This window comes from Ruditapes philippinarum, unplaced genomic scaffold, assembly GCF_026571515.1.
Source record: "Ruditapes philippinarum isolate M1 unplaced genomic scaffold, ASM2657151v2 ctg81_1_1_1_1, whole genome shotgun sequence".
Classification (NCBI taxonomy): domain Eukaryota; kingdom Metazoa; phylum Mollusca; class Bivalvia; order Venerida; family Veneridae; genus Ruditapes; species Ruditapes philippinarum.
This window is the reverse complement of record NW_026861623.1, coordinates 328,459-348,208: the sequence shown is the minus strand read 5'-3', so window position 1 is coordinate 348,208 and position 19,750 is coordinate 328,459. Positions and strand designations below refer to the sequence as shown.

The 19,750-nt window shown below is 33.9% G+C and overlaps 1 protein-coding gene across 1 annotated transcript; it reads left to right on the top strand.

The window, feature by feature from the left end:
- Positions 1-7,897: 7,897 nt before the first annotated feature.
- On the top strand, positions 7,898-17,190 carry LOC132716341 (biogenesis of lysosome-related organelles complex 1 subunit 3-like). The gene is made up of 6 exons (XM_060699600.1): positions 7,898-8,050; positions 12,793-12,997; positions 13,455-13,551; positions 14,396-14,415; positions 15,354-15,475; positions 16,453-17,190. The coding sequence occupies exons 1-6, from the start codon at positions 7,961-7,963 to the stop codon at positions 16,591-16,593; spliced, it is 675 nt and encodes a 224-aa protein (XP_060555583.1). The 5' UTR covers positions 7,898-7,960; the 3' UTR covers positions 16,594-17,190.
- Positions 17,191-19,750: the final 2,560 nt, after the last annotated feature.

The window sequence follows — 19,750 nt, the reverse complement described above, 5'->3', positions numbered from 1 at the left end:
GCCCGTGTCCTAGCTCTTGGAGTTAAAGGTTTTTGGTGCAAGTTAACATCATCTTTATTGTCTCCATCCTAATTAGAGGATGCTCGTAAATATTTCCTTAGGTCACTCACTACTCTCATATTACTACTTATTGTCTACATGTATCCAACGGGTTCTCAGGCACAATAGGATGTTAGGTATATGCCAACTCTTTATGAGATTCTTCTAAACTATTGTAATCTGTTAACTGTTAGATGAGCCCCCTATCTAATTAGCCTATCCAAGCGTTAATGAGCTATAAACCTAAAACCACCATGACGGACGAATCCACCAAAGCAAGGTTCAAATATTCACAAAAAACCAACATCAGAACAATCAATTATATAAAAGGGGAGACCCTCACATCTTCAACAGATTGGTACATTCCCATACATATTGCAAGGTCATAACTCTAGCCCATTTTCAGATTACTCTTGAACTTAGAATATACACATAAAGTAGTATATTATTTACTGTTACTGTTATTTAATATACTAAGAGGATCAGTAGCCAGTAGTACTTAAAAGGTCTCTATGTAGTCTAATTGATCACATACTTCTTACATTCTTTTATGTTGACAGAAGTTATATCTATAATCATCCCTATTAGAGTTGTCAAAACTCAATAGTATTTATCTATTGGCTCAAGTTAATAGTGAGACGTAAATGCGCTCCCTGAATAAAAACAATAGATATAAGTTAACTATAGGAAAAATAATGAACAATAGCAATAACTCAAAACAGAAATCAGTAGGTACAGGACGGGTTTTTACACTTGCACATAATACGCTTATATAATCTATACTCACACCTAAAGCAAATCCCTATCCATGTCACAATTACATGCTTAAATACACATTGTACAAGAACGAACTGAAATAATATTAGCGAGCATTTATCTTCCTTGTTGAAAAATACAGATATTAGTCTTTATAAGGAATTATACAAATTACTTCTTAATCAAAGCTTTTTGAGAGGATATCTAAACTTCAATAACTCAAAACATATATTTCCTTATATTAACCAATGTTGTGTTACAAAATTCATAGTTAAATAGCTACTAGTAATATATATGCCATAGATTCTATTGGACTATGTTTAAGTAAAAAGATGTTATTTGTTACTTTCTAACGGAATATTATGACGGCTACTACGTATAAAAATTCTTTTATTTTCTTATTTCAATGATTGTCCCCTCTCTATTTCATCCCCTATTATAATCTGGCGCCACATGCAGCTTAAAACCCATCTAAGACAGAAATACGACAAATACCATAAGCTTATATATATCACCAGACACCTATGACGTCTTCACTAAGAGAGAAATAAAGCCCGGACACAAAATAACTATGAAAATTACACGAGAAGAGCCAATACACATTAACAAGAAGGGCCCAATGCCACATGCTGGCCCTCGAAAGCCATCCTGCCTCACGACTGTATAAGTAGGGGTACCCCCCCAGGAAATTGACGGGCCTAGCTCTCTTTAAACTGCCAACCGGGCTCATAATTTTTAATTTAACAACATAATAATAGCTACACCCACCCATTTGAAGATCTTGTCATACATGAGGTGAAACCGCTTGAGGGAGGCTTCTTCTATTACTTTTTCCCTTAATACATTGTAGCTCTCTAATTGTTGATCTTTAAAAAGAATAATTAGAATTTCTTATCATAAGTCTTTGAGCACTGCTATAGCCCCACGGTTCACATCACCAGTTCAAATAACACAACTATATGACAACCAAGCCGCCACCTCAGTTGACGTCCCCCCACGCCCCCGACTCCCTCATTTATCTTGAACAACTTTGAAGACATACACATACAAACCTTCCCTCAGTTTAATATTACAAGCCTCTAGCAGCCACTGTCTCGTATTCGGTTCAACAAGCAGTTATTTTGTATCTTTGTTGGCTATAATCGCTACATAGTACTCCACGCGAATATGGTCTAATGTCCAAGGTTGAATCGGCTCATTGCTTGGATCTTGCTCAAGCAGACTTTTATTTCTGAACAATATCGTTCTGATAGACACTATACTGGGGAAGATGTATTCCATGCTTAATATTCATGTAAACTCTAGCTATTTTTTGGTATTTTTCTAAAAAGAAGAATTTGTTTTCTAAGTTTTATGCTTACATCGATGATCGACACTCTCAATGACACCCACCGGCGGCGGCGCCATATTGGGGACCCAGCTTTTATTTATTAACAGTTATACTACAGAACCCCATACAGAAACAACCGTTCACCGTTAAATATCTAGCTCTACTCCTTGGTTCTTAACCAGAACTCCTTCACTAAGTCATTTTACTATACCCTGCCATAACCGGCCACCAGAAAGCCATCTAAATGGACCCCTGGCGGGGCCAAATCTTATAAATGAGAGTCACCCACGAGTGCGCAGCGTTGATGTTACTCTTACATCAGATAGCTTCATGCATTAGACCAACTATCACAACTATAAGAAGCCGGTTCTCAATGCTAAAATAAGTACCTTAGCTCTGCTGGGCTGGTTACTATAATAAGATAGATCTATGTTATAAGTTTTTAACATTGCATATAGGGAAAATCAATGACCCCTGGGGGGGCCAATTTTGACCCCGGGCTTTTATTTGAACACCCTTCTTTGAGTTTGGTTGCTTTTTCGTTTTTTATTTGAAAAAAATTCAATATCAACAGCTAAATTTGAGCAGACTTGTATTACAGTGCAGGGGGGGGGGGGGGGGGGGGGGGGGGGGGGGGGGGGGGGGGGGGGGGGGGGGAGGGGGGGGGGGGGCTGAGCTTAATGGTGGCATAGTCAAGTCATAATACAATTGTCAGTGCTATCATTCAAAGTTTGTTTTGCTGGATTGTTAGTCACACTGGCACTGTAAAAATCATGTGGCAACTGGTCAGGGAGGACCTCAAGTGTCCCTTTATGCATTATTTTAGGTACAAGAAGGCACCTTAGTAAAACCACTGACTTTCCCTAAGTGTTAGCTGGAAATCTTTCTAACATGAAAGAATTCTAAGTCCCTTGCGACATTCAAACCCACAGTTTTGAGGGCCGAGTGGTTTAAAGTTTTTTGCCTTAACCAATTATTTACCTTCACCACTAAGCCACAGAGCATTTACAGAATTAAAAGCAAATATTTTGGCCCTCTGTTATACTTAAAAGTTTTACCTTACTGGCGCTTGGAGGCTTTTTTGCTTTTCCCATGATTCTATCATGTTTCAGACATCATCTAAAAAATTCCATATACAATTAATTATATTTTGTTCAAAGCTTTTGTATATTGAATCATCTTTTTGTGATAGAACTGAAGAAAGATTTTTTCACTCAGTGAAAATATGCACGAAATATAATATTTTTTATACAACAATATATACCTGTGCATGATCACTGATATTCACAGGGTCCTTATTATCTTTTTTAACACACAGTTATTCCGCATGTGTCAAAGACCATCACTACCACCCTTCCCCTCTTCCACCATCCACATGCTACAACCCTGTTAACTTAATAAGTGTTAATATGAAAAAGGCAAAGCCTCAAAGCGAGCTCGATATACTTTTAACAAGAACTAGAACTCCGTGAGTCGGATGTGTCGCCTTGTGAACAATGTAGTTTAGGAGAAATGGCCAGGACAAAAATGAAATATGAAAAATAACAAAGGGCAATAACTAAAAGAAATAATAAGTGAAGAGCAGCAGTTTCTGTGCATTGCACTTCTTATCAATAAGATCTATCTTAGTATGATGTTTAAAGTCCATAGCTTTCATACTTGAGGAGAAATGACCAGGACAAAAATAAAGTAAGAAAATCAACAAAGGGCAATAACTCAAAAAATAAGAAATGCAGAGTATCAGTTCTTATGCACTGCACTTTTTCTTAATGAGATCTATCATCCTATGAAGTCCATAGCTTTCATACTTGAGGAGAAATGACCAGGACAAAAATAAAGTGAGAAAATCAACAAAGGGCAATAACTCAAAAAATAAGAAATGCAGAGTATCAGTTCTTATGTACTGCACTTTTTCTTATAAGATCTATCATCCTATGAAGTTTCAAGTCCATAACTTTTATACTTTCCGAGAAATGGCTTGGACAAAAATTAAGTATGAAAATTAACAAAGGGCCATAACTCAAAAATTAAGAAATGCAGAGTACCTATTCTTGTGCACTGCACTTCTTCTTAATGAGATCTATCATCCTATGAAGTTTCAAGTCCATAGCTTTTATACTTAAGGAGAAATGGCCCGGACAAAATTAAAGTATGAAAATAAACAAAGGGCAGAAACTCAAAAAAATAAGAAATGCATAGTACCTGTTCTTGTGCACTGCACTTCTTCTTAATGAGACCTATCATCCTATGAAGATTCAAGTCCATGGCTTTTATACATTAGAAGAAATGGCTCGGACAAAAATGAAGTATGAAAATTAACAAAGGGCAATAACTCAAAAGATAAGAAGTGCAGAGTACCGGTTCTTGTGCACTGCACTTCTTCTTAATGAGATCTATCATCCTATGAAGTTTCAAGTCCATAGCTTTTTTAGTTGAAGAGAAATGGCCCGGACAAAATTAAAGTGTGAAAATTAACAAAGGGCAATAACTCAAAAAATAAGAACTGCAGAGTACTGGTCCTTGTGCACTGCACTTCGGGTTATTGAAAGAAGCATGCATACCAAGTTTGAAGTCAATCAGACTTATAGTGACTGAGTTATGCTCCGGACAAGCTTTAGGGGACGCCGACGCCGACAACGACGCCGCCGACACAGACGCCGCCGACACCGCCGACAAAAGTAATCCCTATATGTCACCTTTTCAAGGCGACACAAAAAGTATGAAATAATCGCTCATTTTTATTTCAAATGCAGTGACGAGTGCGTGTGACGTCACACGTACTGTGTTAAATATGGCTCCGCCCCTGTCGTTAAATGAATAACGAGTTTTGAAAACGTTGATAAAACTTTGTTTATTTTATTTCACTGTATAATTTTTCAAGCGAAATAAAGGTTATTAAAAGTGAAATAAATGTAAAACTTAAAACGTTTGCGACATTAAAATAGCGTACTTGATTTGTTTGTTTTGCACGTGCTGTTTGGCGCTACATTGTGACGTCAAGTAAACAATACTTTAAACGTCTGTACAGCGTTAACGACCGAATAAAAGATATTGGTGTTCGGATTCATTTTCTTAGTTAGATCATTTTCTTTCATTCTAGATAGTTTTCACAACAAAATTCGACAAAAAATTGTTTTTATTTATCAGATTTCTCAAATAAAATGGCGCCTTCAATTTTCATTTTACATTTTCCGTTTTAAAACTGTCATTCGATATTTTATACACAGCTTCCGTTATTCTGGTTCCCTGTCCAATTATGGTTCCCATAGACGTGCGCGGTAATCTGGTTCCCTGTCCTATTATGGTTCCCATCCAAGTACTTTTTAGAAGTTCGCAGGGGACCAGTCTAACGTGCGCGGGTGACCAGTCTACACATCCGTTTTCAGTCAGAATTCCTCAGTTTTTATCGTTATCATTAAATTCGAAAGGTTGCGATGTGTCCAATTCAGTACTTCGGACGAAAGTTTTCAAAACCATCACTTAGCAGGTACTCGCGTTACCCTAAAGCTCGCTTTGCGAGCAGGCCCTTCGGGCCAGCTCGTCGAGCTCGCTATTACAATGAAATATTATGTTTAAATTACAGAATGACTACCTTATTAATTAAAAAAAAAATTTGATGACTATATGAATTTATATACTGGTTTCCTGGCAGTTTCAGGCCCCAAATCTTACCTTTTAACAAATAATCAAAGTTACCTGTGTAGGTTACTGGTACTTGTCCAGCATAACCATGTTTTCAATATTACATTTTTTACTTTACTTTTTAATAGGAATATAGGCCTGAAGGTAACACCATATCTCATGTTTATTCAAAATTTCATAGCAGTTCTAGGGACCTTTTTTTATTCAATTTGAATATAAATTAGTATTAGTAAGAAATGTTAAGATGGTTTTATCAAAGAAAATGAACTTCTCAACCTTTTCCACGTTGTCTGCAAATATATTGTTTAAAAGTATTGATTTGCCTTGAATGGGCTTCCGCATGGCCATTTAAACTAGAATTCCCCAGGTGGTGTTTATTCTTAAATGACGCATGTTCTCTTAGATAACTTTAAAAAACAGACAAAACAAGTGAGCCGCGTTACGACAAAACCAACATAGTGCGTTTCCGAGTAGCATGGACAGACCAGCCTGCGCATCCGCCCAGTCTGATCAGGATCCATGCTGTTCACTTACCAACCATATTACAAGTAGAGATCCTGATCAGCATAGATCCTGATCAGACTGCGCGGATGCGCAGGCTGCTGGTCGCAAACCCATTATGTTGGTTTTGTCGTGACGCGGCTCAAATTATTTCTACTCTCAGATTATTAGGCTAATCATTTAAATTTTGGTAAGAACAAACATCAATCAAGATCCTTTTTACCGTTGTCCATGTCTCATTCTATGCGATAAGACAAATGTAAGTTAATGTAAACAAATTATGAGCTTAGTGACTACCCCCTCTTTACCTCTCTCAAAACACCGCGCGCTTTCACTTCGATTGAGCAGTTTCCGGTTTCATTTTTGTGAATTACGGACAGGGCGGACCGTGAGACAGGGCGGACCGTACCAGGGCGGACCGTGACTCGAGACTAGGCGGACCGTATTTTTGGACAGGACGGACCGTCACTCGAGACGAGGCGGACCGTGATTTAAAAAAGTATTTATATGTGGACTAATGTAATTATGATGTTTTTGTTCTTCGTATTGATATTTCAATTCAAATATTCAATTAAAAATATAAAATACAGTAAGTTTTAAAAGTTCTTTGATGTGTCTTATTGTTTAATAAATTCTATTTCAGTGTTCATTTTATTTCATGTGTCTGTGCTTATTATGTAAATTTTAATAAGATTTTTTAAAGATTTTTTTAAGATGTTTTTCAAATATGTCACTTCATTTTTTTGTTATTGTGTTGAATTGCAAATAATTTTAATGTGATGTTATTCGTTATCATTGTTATTTCGTGTATTGTACAACAAAATATGTTTTTTATGTGTCTAATTGTTTAATAAAGTTTATCAATTTTAGCAGCGTTAGCGCCTTATACAAACAATAACATTGTTATATCCCGATAATTGGTCAATTATCACTTGCGTAAGTCGACGCAGTTACAAATAATTTCTTGAGAATTTTTTTTTAAACTACTCTAATATACTGAAACAAAAAAGAAACTTTCTCCAAGTTTGAATGTAGATATGTTAGTACAGTTTTTCAATCCTTTTGAAACTCGATTTTTACGTTGAATAAACATTTCGGGCTTTTATACGGGGATTAGCTGACCGATTTTGCAAACAAAACGAGTTTTACGAGCTACTACATATATACAAGTGTGTACATCTATGTGGTACCCTTGACAACTGGCACATGATACTTTGCGAAAGTTTCCTTTTTTGGTTCAGTATATATATGTTTCATATGTTACATAGAAAGGTTTAGATTGAAATATTATAAAGAATACCAAAATCATCCACAATTAAATCTCGAGTGACATCGTCCATTCAGCAAATTAATATTCAATTACACATGAACTTTTAAAATTTATTTTATATTTTTACTTTTATATATGCATTGAAATATTAAAACGAAGAACAAAAACATCAATAATTTAATACTTTTATTACATTAGTCCACATATAAATACTTTTTTTAAATTACGGTCCGCCTCGTCTCGAGTGACGGTCCGCCCTGTCCCAATATATGGTCCGCCTAGTCTCACGGTCCGCCCTGTCCTGCAGGCCATTTTTGTAAAAATAACAATCGGAATATCTCGGCTATTATTAATAATAACTGACGAAAGGGCCGAGAAGATGAGATTGTGTCCAAGCCTCTGCAATATACTGACGTGAAAAAATGGAAAATTCTAAAATAATTGTTGAAGGCGAAGCATCTGAATCGGATGAAGATGAGCTTTCTGGCCCAAATGAATCATTAGATCGTGAGGTATAGACTGTGTCTGTTTATGTTCAGCTACAGCAAATTATGCATATATCCAAATCTACCCCGCCCCTTCAGTTCTATGCATAAAGACAGTGTCTTTCAAAAAAAAAAAAAAAAGATTAAAAATTCTGGAAATTCCTTCTTTGGCATACAGAAGATTTAGAGGTGATATCATACAAGTATGGAAATTATTAAACGAGAAGGAAGATATAGATTATAATGTATTTTCAGAGACAGAGATAAGCAGCTCCTATATAATATATAGTGGAACCCCATTGTATCGTGCTATTCATTGTATCGATCTATTTACAAATCTTTAGATTTTTTGCAAAATACGTCACCTGCTGATTGTTAACATTTACAACAGTGTCAAGAAAATCTTTCGCATTTATTTTTGTGCAGTAAAATGATCAAAAACATGTTTCCAGTACCATAAGACGTTGTAGATAATAATTAGACTTATAAATAATGTGTTCTTATTAAAAATACATTTACTGTCTGTCAAAAGTTCATAAATTTATGCTGACATTTTAAAACAGACATCTATGTTTCTAATTGACCGAAATATCTAACATAAAGATGGTTAAGGCTTCCCAAACTTTGGCTAACTGAGCGATTGTCACAATACATCGATATAATGGCGTGACCTAATTCTTCAAACTGTTTGACATGTCTGTAAATATCCGTATATTCCAAAGCTAAAAAGTATATATCAGTGATATTTGCCATGTAAATATTATAGCAAAAAGATCAAAATAAATGATACAAAATTAATATTCAGGGAGATTTTAATCTTTTAAAATGCAGTTGTGATTTATGGGTAAATAGATCGATACAACGGGGTTCCAGGCTACTCCATTGAAATATCACTCATGCCTATCAAAAAGTGAAAAATTAGGCATTTTGTAGCAAATAAAACTTAATGGATGTACATTTTATCCTTTAATATTATATACCATTTGAAAGGTAAATCTTCTATCTATTGCTGCATGTTAAAATATTGGTAATTTTCCATGCCTTTCACTTAGAAAAACATAGCAGAAAATACCCATTGAGCCAGTTTTTTCGTCATATGAATAGTTATGTAGCAAAAATTATTAAGTAGTTCTCTTTAAAAATTGATGTATCATTTATTTAAAAAAAAAAAAAAAAAAAAAAAAAAACACGCATCGCTGATTATCAATTTGACACTTTACTGGCCCCTTATGCAATGCGCGGTAATATACAAACATGACGCGAAGTAAAAACTGGACACAATTGGTATATGTAGGAGTCCTACGAAGTCAAGTTCGAGTACTTTTTCGGTGTAATGCTCGCACACGACATCCTAGCATTGACAGACAACCTCAGCAAATCTCCTCAACAAGTTTCATTGTCAGCATCCGAGGGTCAGCGGCTAGCAAAGCGGACTCTAGATAGTTTGATAGACATGAGGTCAGACGACAGATTTGATTCTTTATGGATTAAACTTCAAAGTGAGATTGAGAAAGAGAAAGGCGCCCACACGATTCGAGATGGGGCACGGTGTTGGCTACCACCCTGTTACAGTGCAGTGTTCCGGCCTAGGTATTTTGAAGCAATCGATCTTGCCATCGCCTGGGTTAAAGATAGATTTGACCAACCGGGATATCGCGTACTTCAAAACGTGGAGAATTTACTTATAAAGGCTGCACGACCTTTGAAGACCGACTACACTAGAGAACTTGGTTTTGTTTGAGATTTCTGTGGTAACGATATTAACCGAGACATGTTATATATGCAGATTCAGCTGCTACGTTCACATTTTGACAAATCAGAAAATAGTACCAGTTGTTACTCTACCTGACATTTTGAAATTTACGTCAAAACAGTCAGCACTTTTCTCTGAGGTCGTTGTGTTGTTAATAATTTTGTTAGTAATGCCTGCTACTTATGCTACCAGTGAAAGGACATTCTCGGCGTTCAGAAGAATTAAGACATACCTGAGATCGACAATGTCTCAAGTACTCTTGAACAATCTAATGGTGTTACATATTCATAAGTACAGGACAGATTCACTCAACTTACGTGTAATTGCCGATGAGTTCATTACTACCAGAGAACGACGGCGATGTATTTTTGGAAAATTTACATAATATGAGACTCTGTGTTGTGTAAGATTATTGTTAACAAAATAAAAGTTACTGCTAAACAAAAATTGTTGACCCGTAATTATTCTTCCATCATGTCATTGATTGTTATTTAAGCTTATACCATTGTGTGATTAATGCTAAACAATAATCCACGAACTGTAATATTTCTTTTAATTGTTTATTTATAATCATCAGATAAAAATGCATCTAAAGAATTAAAATAACATCAGTTATTGTTTATTTTTCATTTGCCAAATATCAATTACATGTATTCATCTTTTATGTACACCTGTCCGTCCGTCATGCGAACCTTAAATTTCACCCTTAAAACTTACGACGCACTTAAATCTGTAAAAAAATCGTTGACATATTACTATAACATGTACTAGCGGCAGGCTGTATACTGTGCCAAATATACGGGAAAACGCCCCTGAGAGCATCCTAGAATAAAAAAATTTCCGGGGGAGCATGCCCCCGTACCCCCCTAGATTCTACCTAAAACCAATCAAATTGGCCGCACCAATCACAAAATCGTGACGACGGGCCTGCAATCCATTGAGAAGTTGCAGCACTTTGAAATCAATTTTGATGGAAAAAATCAACACAAAAAAATGATTTTTGGCAATTTTGAGATGTCCCCTCGTTGCCATGGTAACAGGAAATTAAAGCCTGAGCATGTTATTGCAAAGGCAATGGTCCAGTCAATACGTGTGCTAAGTTTGATTAGTATTAAAGCAGTTTTTATAGTTTTATAGCAATTTGAACTTGTAATGGGAGACTTTTCAATGAAAATAGCCATTTTTCACAAAATTCTCATGAAGTAATGCCAGGTTAAAAGCCTTGATCTGTTGAAAACATAGAATGCTTGTTCAGACTATTTGCTGACATACAGCGCTAAATTAAATTAATTAAATATCAAATATTTGTAAATAACATTGTGAAATATTATAAAATCTTTACATGATACAATTAAATAACATTTTTGCTCTGTCAAATTGATCTCAGTTTTGTCATTGAACAATGCATAAATTTAAAAAGCTTTTGAAACTCTGACCTATTTTCGAATAAGAGCAGTAGATTTTTACATTAACACCGGGAAAGAAAACTTCCTCACTTCAAACCAAATCTATAAAATTTATACTTTTCAAAGTAAAAACTGATGATATAATGTATCCATGATTAATTTTCAGTAATTTTTTAATCGATTTAACAAAACATTATCTTATGCTTGGATTTTTAGCAGGGATGTACTATCAGATCACGGTAGGTAAATAACCTAATTACGTGTATCAGCCGAGACATCTTTTTTCGTACAATTGGCCCGACTCCAGACCATTTAATTTGAAAGACCCTGATATAGATTAGTCGGTTTTCAGTTTCATGAATCATGACATCATGGAGCTAAATATTGTATATATATCAGTGATGACATAAGTAATATGAAACTGAAAAATATGTTAATCACTGTTTTTATTTTAAGGCAGTGGCTAACTGTACAGGCCGATATTGCTAGCCAAAAGTTCTAGCCCAAAGTTAATAAAGGTCAAAAGAAACATGAACAAGTTTATAGCTGACTACATTGTCACCACAAACATGTGAACTTTTTTCGATGATCAAGTGGGAGATTTTTCTTAAAAAATTTGTAAAAATACCCCTTTAATATTTTAAGAAAAGTCTTTGAAAATATAGTTGCAGAAAGTGGGAGTCTCCCGCTAAAAGTGGGAGAGTTCACATGTATGTCACCAGTGGTTCAAGCAGCAAAATCATGTCCGGTCCATAACTTCATTATTTGAAGTCCGATTTTACAACTAATTCACAGAAATGATCATCACATTGAGACGACGTGTCGTGTGCCATTCAGTAGTTAGATCCCATTGAGTAGATGTGCAGTGCAAAGAACAGTAACTCTGCCTTGCCTATGTTTGGAATTATCACACTTTGAACTTTGTCTGGGACATAACTCTGAAACTACAAAAGATATACTTTTCTGTGTCCAAAACCTTTTTGGGGAGCATTACCCTGTTCACTTGGCTCTTGTTTTTAAAATTCTGTATAAAAGTTTTCAGTATGTAACTGTTTTATATCAGAATGACATCTTGTTGAGTTTCTGTAACTCAATTAGTTAAATTATTATTGCTGGAAGTTTCAGTTAAGGGTTTATATAATGCAGTAAATAAACATGATACAGGTGATATCATGTGGAGCTTAAAGTGTACTAAAACGTCTTAAAGATTTACTTGTAAGCTCATTTGAATTTGATACCAGTTATTCATAAAAATGCATTGTAACTAATTTTTACAAGTACCTTTTTTCTTGAGATCCATTTTATCATAATAATGTAAATTGTAATAGTGGGAAAGAGAAGGCCATTGTAATGTAAAGAAATAATAGTATTTATATTAAACTTCACTTAAAATAGGCTGTTTATTGTGTTTCTGAATTTCCCCTTTTCTGCCTCCATGATACAATTTTCCCCTCTCAATGGGCCATGTCATCATTCCCCTTAATGTGAAAAAAAACCACTGGAGTCTGATACTGTACCCCATACACAATGATTGTTCCTCCACTTATCTGCTGATATACAAATTATTTATATATGTGGTGTTGTTTAATATTATATAATTGTAATTTTAGACCACAGCCACTGCTGGCACAAGTGGATTGACTGAAGAAATCAGTCAAAAAGATGGTGACAAGACAGGAAACACAAGTGGCATAGTGTCTCACAAGGATGGCGAAGTATCAGTTAACACTGGTGTCATAGTGTCTGGCGAGGCATCGGAAAGTGATGAAGAATTTGAAATTGTAACAAGTGAAGGCCAAATCTTACCACTCAATGGTTTGTGTTTTATTTTAGTTACATAAAAGCTGTGCATTCTTTATCCTGGAAGAGAAGTGGATATTATTTTCATAATATTATCTGGCTCAATATATGTCTTCAGATTTATTAAAACTTCTACATTGTCAAAGTTGATGTTAAAAGTTTCATTTAAAGGTAATTAAAACATGTTACTTTCTGGGATGGTTAGTAATTTGGTAATTCAGAGGATATTCCTACAATATACTCCTACATGTAATGGTTCCCTTTATAATGCCTGAAGATTTAGGCACTTTTAGTTTCCTTCCACCAATTTATTAAGTAAATTTCCATGGTGTTGTTTTACACAATCTTAAAATTTTTTGAGTAGATTACAAATCCAACAAAATGATTGAATTTTAGTATTTATATAATTATGATGTAATATACCTGTATAATTTTATAATGGAAAATAAAGCAAATTGATATTTTTCTACAGTGAATACATCAGAGAAAGGGGACACGACTGACTTAACATCACCACAATCACCATCATTACCTTCACAGCAGAAGGAGGTAAAACCGAAATATAATACGTAAGTATATAGCTGGTATATTCTAAATAGCTATAGTTACAATTTTCCAGCAATTTTATGTAATATCAATTCAACCTATTTTTTAATTTGTGCCTAGATTTTGCTAAATATGTATATTTTTTCTTCACAAAGAAAAATATTTTCTGTTTAATATATATAACCTTTTACCCAATGAGCATATTGCGAAAAATGGCCGTTTTCATTGAAAAGCCACCTCTAACAAGTTCAAACTGCTATAAAACTATGAAAATACTTCAATACTGATGAAACACAAATGTTGACTAGACAATAGCCTCTGTAACAGTATGCTCAATTGTAAATTTCCTGTTACCATGGCAATGGGGGGACGTCTCAAAATTGCCAAAAATCACTATTTTGCATTGTTTTTTTCCATCAAAACTGATTTCAAAGTGCTGCAACTTCTCAATGAATTGAAATAGAGTAAAAGGCTTTTCAGCATCAGTTACACGTTACCTTAAGATCGCCCTGAGGCCATTTTAAGCCTGTCACATGCCCAAAATTTTCTTGGCAATGAGGGGGACTACTGCTCCCCCTTCAAACCCCCCAAACAGTCACTTTTTTTAACAACATTTCTCAAACGAAAAACAGTGTTTGGGGCCAAAATAGGGCATTTTTTCACTGTTTGAGCCCTCAAAAGGGGGGGGGGGGGACGAAAAGCCGTCAAAACACGTCTATATGAGGGAAAAGGTTAAAGTACTTTCTTTATGACATTATCTTGTTATTTCTTTTCATTAAAAAACTAAAATGAATTTTTCAGTTTGCAAGTTAGCCTTTAATTGTGCCATATTTATTATTTTCAAGTTTTCTTTTCTTTTTATTTCAGACTTCTGAATAGAAAATTAAGTAAGTAATAAGATAATAATCGATTTCAAGACAGTTGTTCAATATAAAACTAAAATCCTTTATTATTAGGAATTAAATTTTGTAATATATATATATATATTATATAATGTTTATTTGTTAATATTGTATAAACTTTTGAAATTGGTTTAATTTCACCAAAATATTTAAGTCCAGACCACATTCCACTTTTACTGTATGCCTGTCTGTCAAATTTGGCTTTAATCTTACATTCTGCTGCCACTAAGCCCATAATGAAGAAATAACGCATTGATATTTTTGCATATAGACATATCAGATATTTGTGGATAGTAGACCTCTACCAAGATTGTTTGCATAAACTCATTCTGCTGACTATTTGATAAATGATAGGTCTACCCTACAAACCTTGCCATTGATGTGTCAATTTTGGGTAAGGTTTTGCCTGTATTTTCCAATCTCACTGTAAACTGTAGATAGTCTGTTGAAATTTCACACATGTCTATGGGATGGGGGACATAGTAGCTTGGTTGTGTCCAAGTCCCATAACTCTAGCACGAATTTCAATTGAATTGTATCCCTTTGTGAAATTAGAAAATTCCTGGTAAATATTTTCATGTCAGTTCCATCTCCAGAACCAGTAAAAGAATTATGTTTAAACTTTACACACATATACATTCAAGATAATCAGTAAAGATCACCTTTGAAGAAAACAACTTTAGCAACAATTTTCTCTGAATTTTCCCTCTGAAAAAAAAGAAACAAAAACAATATAGCCTTTGCTCTACTATCAAGCAGTGAAAATAGTAAACTGTTTCCTGTGTCTTGTAGCTTATTTTCTATATACATGTATAAAGAAAAGTCACATGATCTGAATCAACTTTTTAGAGATATTCTTAAGCTTTCTTGTGATATTGCTATAACTGGTGTATCTCTGTAACAGTATAATATTGTGGTTACAGGTGAGAGAAATATAGCTTTAAGAAGGCATATTGTAGACACAATACATCAAAGTTATACACAGGCTGCCACTGGTTTACATAATCTGACAATTCAACTTCAGAAGTCACATATAGCTATCCAAGTAAGTATTTGTATTATGAAAAATAGAGATCATATCCCATAACTTTATTTCGCATTGTTCCCATTTATAACTTTATTAACCTTAGTTACACATCAGTCTCTTCTTTAAAGTTTTTACTTTGGAGTTTTGATGCGGAGGAATTGACCACGAAGGCCATTGGCCTGAGTGGTTAAATTTTTCACATCAAAACGACAAAACCGGTGTTAAATAGCCGATATACACCTCTCAGGCCGATGTTATTTCGATTCTATCACGATAAAATAAGGAAGATCACTAATGTTATTTTTTCAAGTGGAAATAACTTCCGGTGCCGATTTTCATATAACGCTGTTCGATTTTCGCACCCTACTGTTGCGAAGATATAGAAATTATTAAACAAAATAAATAATAAGATGAACGTTATTTTATCAAGTTTTCAACAATAAAAACTTACGTCGTATTGTGTTTACATCAGTGCCCCATTTATCATTCTTGTATATATGAAATAATGTCAGCTTGTTTATGAATGAGTTGTGTACTTACGATGACGTCATTACGCTGCTTACGGATTGGCGCCGTTTTGTCAAAATATTCATAAACTGATATGGATCAAATATGTGGCGTTAGTGTATGTGAGATATTATTTCGGTATTGTATGAAAAGAAAACATTATAAGAACTGAAAATATAATTACATCATTTTACTTAATTACCCCTCACATCTATGTAGTTATTATAGGGAGAAATCACCAGATTTTTAATCCAGGGGTTGCTGGTTTGATCCAGGTGAGGTGAATTTGATCTGGGACATTAAGTCATTTGTTCCCGACATGATTCAGATTTTGTGTGGGATAAGTAGTCAGTCACTTCTAAAGAAAATCGTTATAACAGGTTAGTTATCCAGGAAAGGTGGTTACATGGACTGACCAAACATGTGTAAAAATCAGTGTTAATACCAAACAAATAAAACATCAAATTTTTATTTATTATTATTAACAGGACGTGTCACACCATATGAGGAATACAACAAATGATTTGTTCCAGTTAGAGGACAAGGTTGATATAGTTAGGAGCTGCAATATTTTACCAAACATAACACTGCCAGTGAAGCCTGTTGTTCCTGCAACTGTTCAGTCATAGAGGAAGACATAGTGATGTTTATGCAGTACTGTGATAATTATTTTGTGTACTCTAATCTGATATAATTATTTTGTGTACTCTAATCTGATATATCATCAACAAGAACATTATATAATATAATTGAAGTTGATTTAAGTTAATTGAGAAATCTATTGATGCTTTAACTTTATGTATATAAACAGTACTCTGTAAGCCCCCATAAGTTGAATGCAAGCTACTTTAGGACGTACTCCTGGCTTTGTTTTTGTCAAACATTGTTTAATAGAAATATTCTAAAATCTCACAGGAGTGCATTACCACTAGCTTCACTCAAATCTAAACTTGATACATTGTACTTATTTCTCATAAAAATTGACGAACTGCTTGTTGTAACTAATATCTACCCATACAACCAGTGTACAATACATCAATGCCTTATGATCATGGTTTTCACTGTTTGATATTTAATCAGTACATATTTTAAAAATTTCCTAAAATTGATGAATGTTTTTTTGAAGATTAAAAGATGGACAAGTGTGTTTATTAGTGTTAAGGGTAAAAGAGTGGGTAAGATATTTAGATTTAAAGGGATACTCAGGCAAATTAATGACAAAATTTTTTTTAAAATATTAAAAATTAGCTTATGTACTCAAATCATGCTAATGTTACGAGCCAGGCGTAACGAGAAAGAAAAGCCAGCAACAAACTTGTAACAATAACAAATTTATTACATAAAAATTAATAAAGAAAATCAAAACAACAAATTATGTGTACAAATACCTGAAGTCCAAATATAAATGTAAAATCTAATGTCTAGTCTGATCCTGGAATGATCCCTTTTTGAATAGCACAGTCAGTCTTCGCCTTAATTTTTTATCAGCACTAGCCCAGTCGGGCTGGCAGCTTACAAATTTCACTAGCCCGAACACATTTTAACTAGCCCGAACCAAAATGGTATTTTTTGCATGCATTTTGTACAAAAATAACACTTTCTATATGTTTTATATACCATTTAACATTATCAAAATATCAACTAATCAACTTTTCTTCCTTTCATTATGTAAATAAGAAGAGTTTAAACTACATAATTATGAAAAGAAGATATTTTGATATTTCTGTGGCATTGTCCACAGTCACACTGAAAAAAATTGTTTAAAAACTGAAAATACTCTTCTCCTCGTTTACTGTAACCATGTCGGTTGATACATGCATTGACAACATATTTATATTCCCATTTCGTATTACTTTTTTTTTTTGGTGTGTTCCTTTTTGGCTTAGTGCCTTCAAAATACAAGAGAAGAGACATATTGTGAAGCATGAGATGATGCCTAATAAATGTCTAACAATCAATAATATTTCATAAGCGTTTTAGGTTCAATAAAGCTGCAAATAATTTTTAGGGCCAAGGTGGTTTACCCATCAAAATCTAGAGTAAAATGAAAATTCTGGGGTAAAATTTATAAAAAGAATTTGCATTGTTTTGTTATCAAATTTCATTGCCTTCTAAACTTTTCTTTTTTTACATAAATCAGACTGACTTATATAATAAAATATTGATTCAATGTGAAATATTACAAAACTTGCTCTGTTAAGGCAGGCTTCCCTAGACTAGGGTTTGTTTAGGTTACACAGCAAATTAATGACAAGACTCATTTTTTTGTTGCTGACATGTTGTTGTTTGAATGTGTCACATTCTTTTACAATCAGCTACATCAGGTCAGCATGAGGCTTTATTCATGCTCTATTTATACAGACTACATTTTAGTGTCGTTCTTTGGTTTTGATTATTTATAATTGAAATTAGAATTAATGAAAAATAAATATAATAGAATTAAAACTTTTATACACAAAGAATTAGTCTTTGAGGAAATTGTCCGTAACTGTAAACTTGGTACAAAAATATTGAGTACAAAACTGCAGATGGCAAGGGAGAAATATGCTGGCAAGTACAACATTTTTCTTTATTTTGTAGCAAAAACATTAGAATATATGTCTAAACAAATTGAATATTAGGTTAAGTCCTACGATAATTACACCAAATTTAACTTTATCAATAATTTCATTTCAGAAACTCCCAAGAGTTACCTTCCCTTTTTACTCGATGTCACTTCCTGCTACTTTTGTTTCAACTTAAGCAGTGTTGACAATAGTACTTTTAGTTTTCCATCCAATTCAGCAGAAATATATAGTATTTTCATAAAGCCAAAACATTGCTATCTGGAGCTCTGCATATTTCCAACATTTTCCTAATTTGGATATGAAAAAAGCCCTCGACCAGACGGGCTACCAGCTTGGAATTTTCACTCGACCACCCGCAAATTTACTCGACTCGGTCGTCGGTCGAGTGCGAGTCGTCGGTCGAGTGGGTTAATTCGAAGACTGCACAGTTAAATCCAAGAACACTTTAGAATAAATTCCCACAATAAAATCCACAAGAATAAATTTAACTATTTTAAAATAATCCAAGCTCCAATAAATCACTTAATATCCAAGTTGAATAATACTCCAAATATATTAATGACTTAAAGGTAACTGATGACTTCAAAGATCACTGATGACTTAAAAGGTAAAAGTAATGAAAAATGTCACTTTATATATATTATCTAAGAAAATTCCAGAAAGGTCTATTATGTTCTAAAGTAATCATAATCTAGCAACTTCAACAATAAAGAACATTCCAGAAGTTTCTATCTAAATATAATGCATGAGTTTTCTACAACAGTTAAGAAAGTTCTAGTACATACATGTAGTTAATGTTCTAAAAATAGAACAATGATAATATTGGAAATACCAACTGGTCAGATATAAATTATATACATGTAATATGTTGCATACATAACACTAAAATGACATTTTTAAAGTCTCAGCATGAATTTCTGTATAAATTTTATATAATTTGGGTTTGACCTGTAAATATATATATTAAACAAAGTTTTAAAACAAGTCATGTAACTTGAACAAACCTTGGAAGTTACAATATCAGATATTGTATGATTGGAACAAGTCTTAAGTCATTCATTTAAAATGTTCTTTAACGTTTCCAGAATTCACTGTGACAACTATTGTTAAATCTAAACGTACTAACCTGACCCACGTGGGTCAAATTAGGAAACAACCATTTTGTCCTTATAAGGAGAAAAGTTTTGTTCCTGTGACTGCCTAGTGTATTTATTTTGAG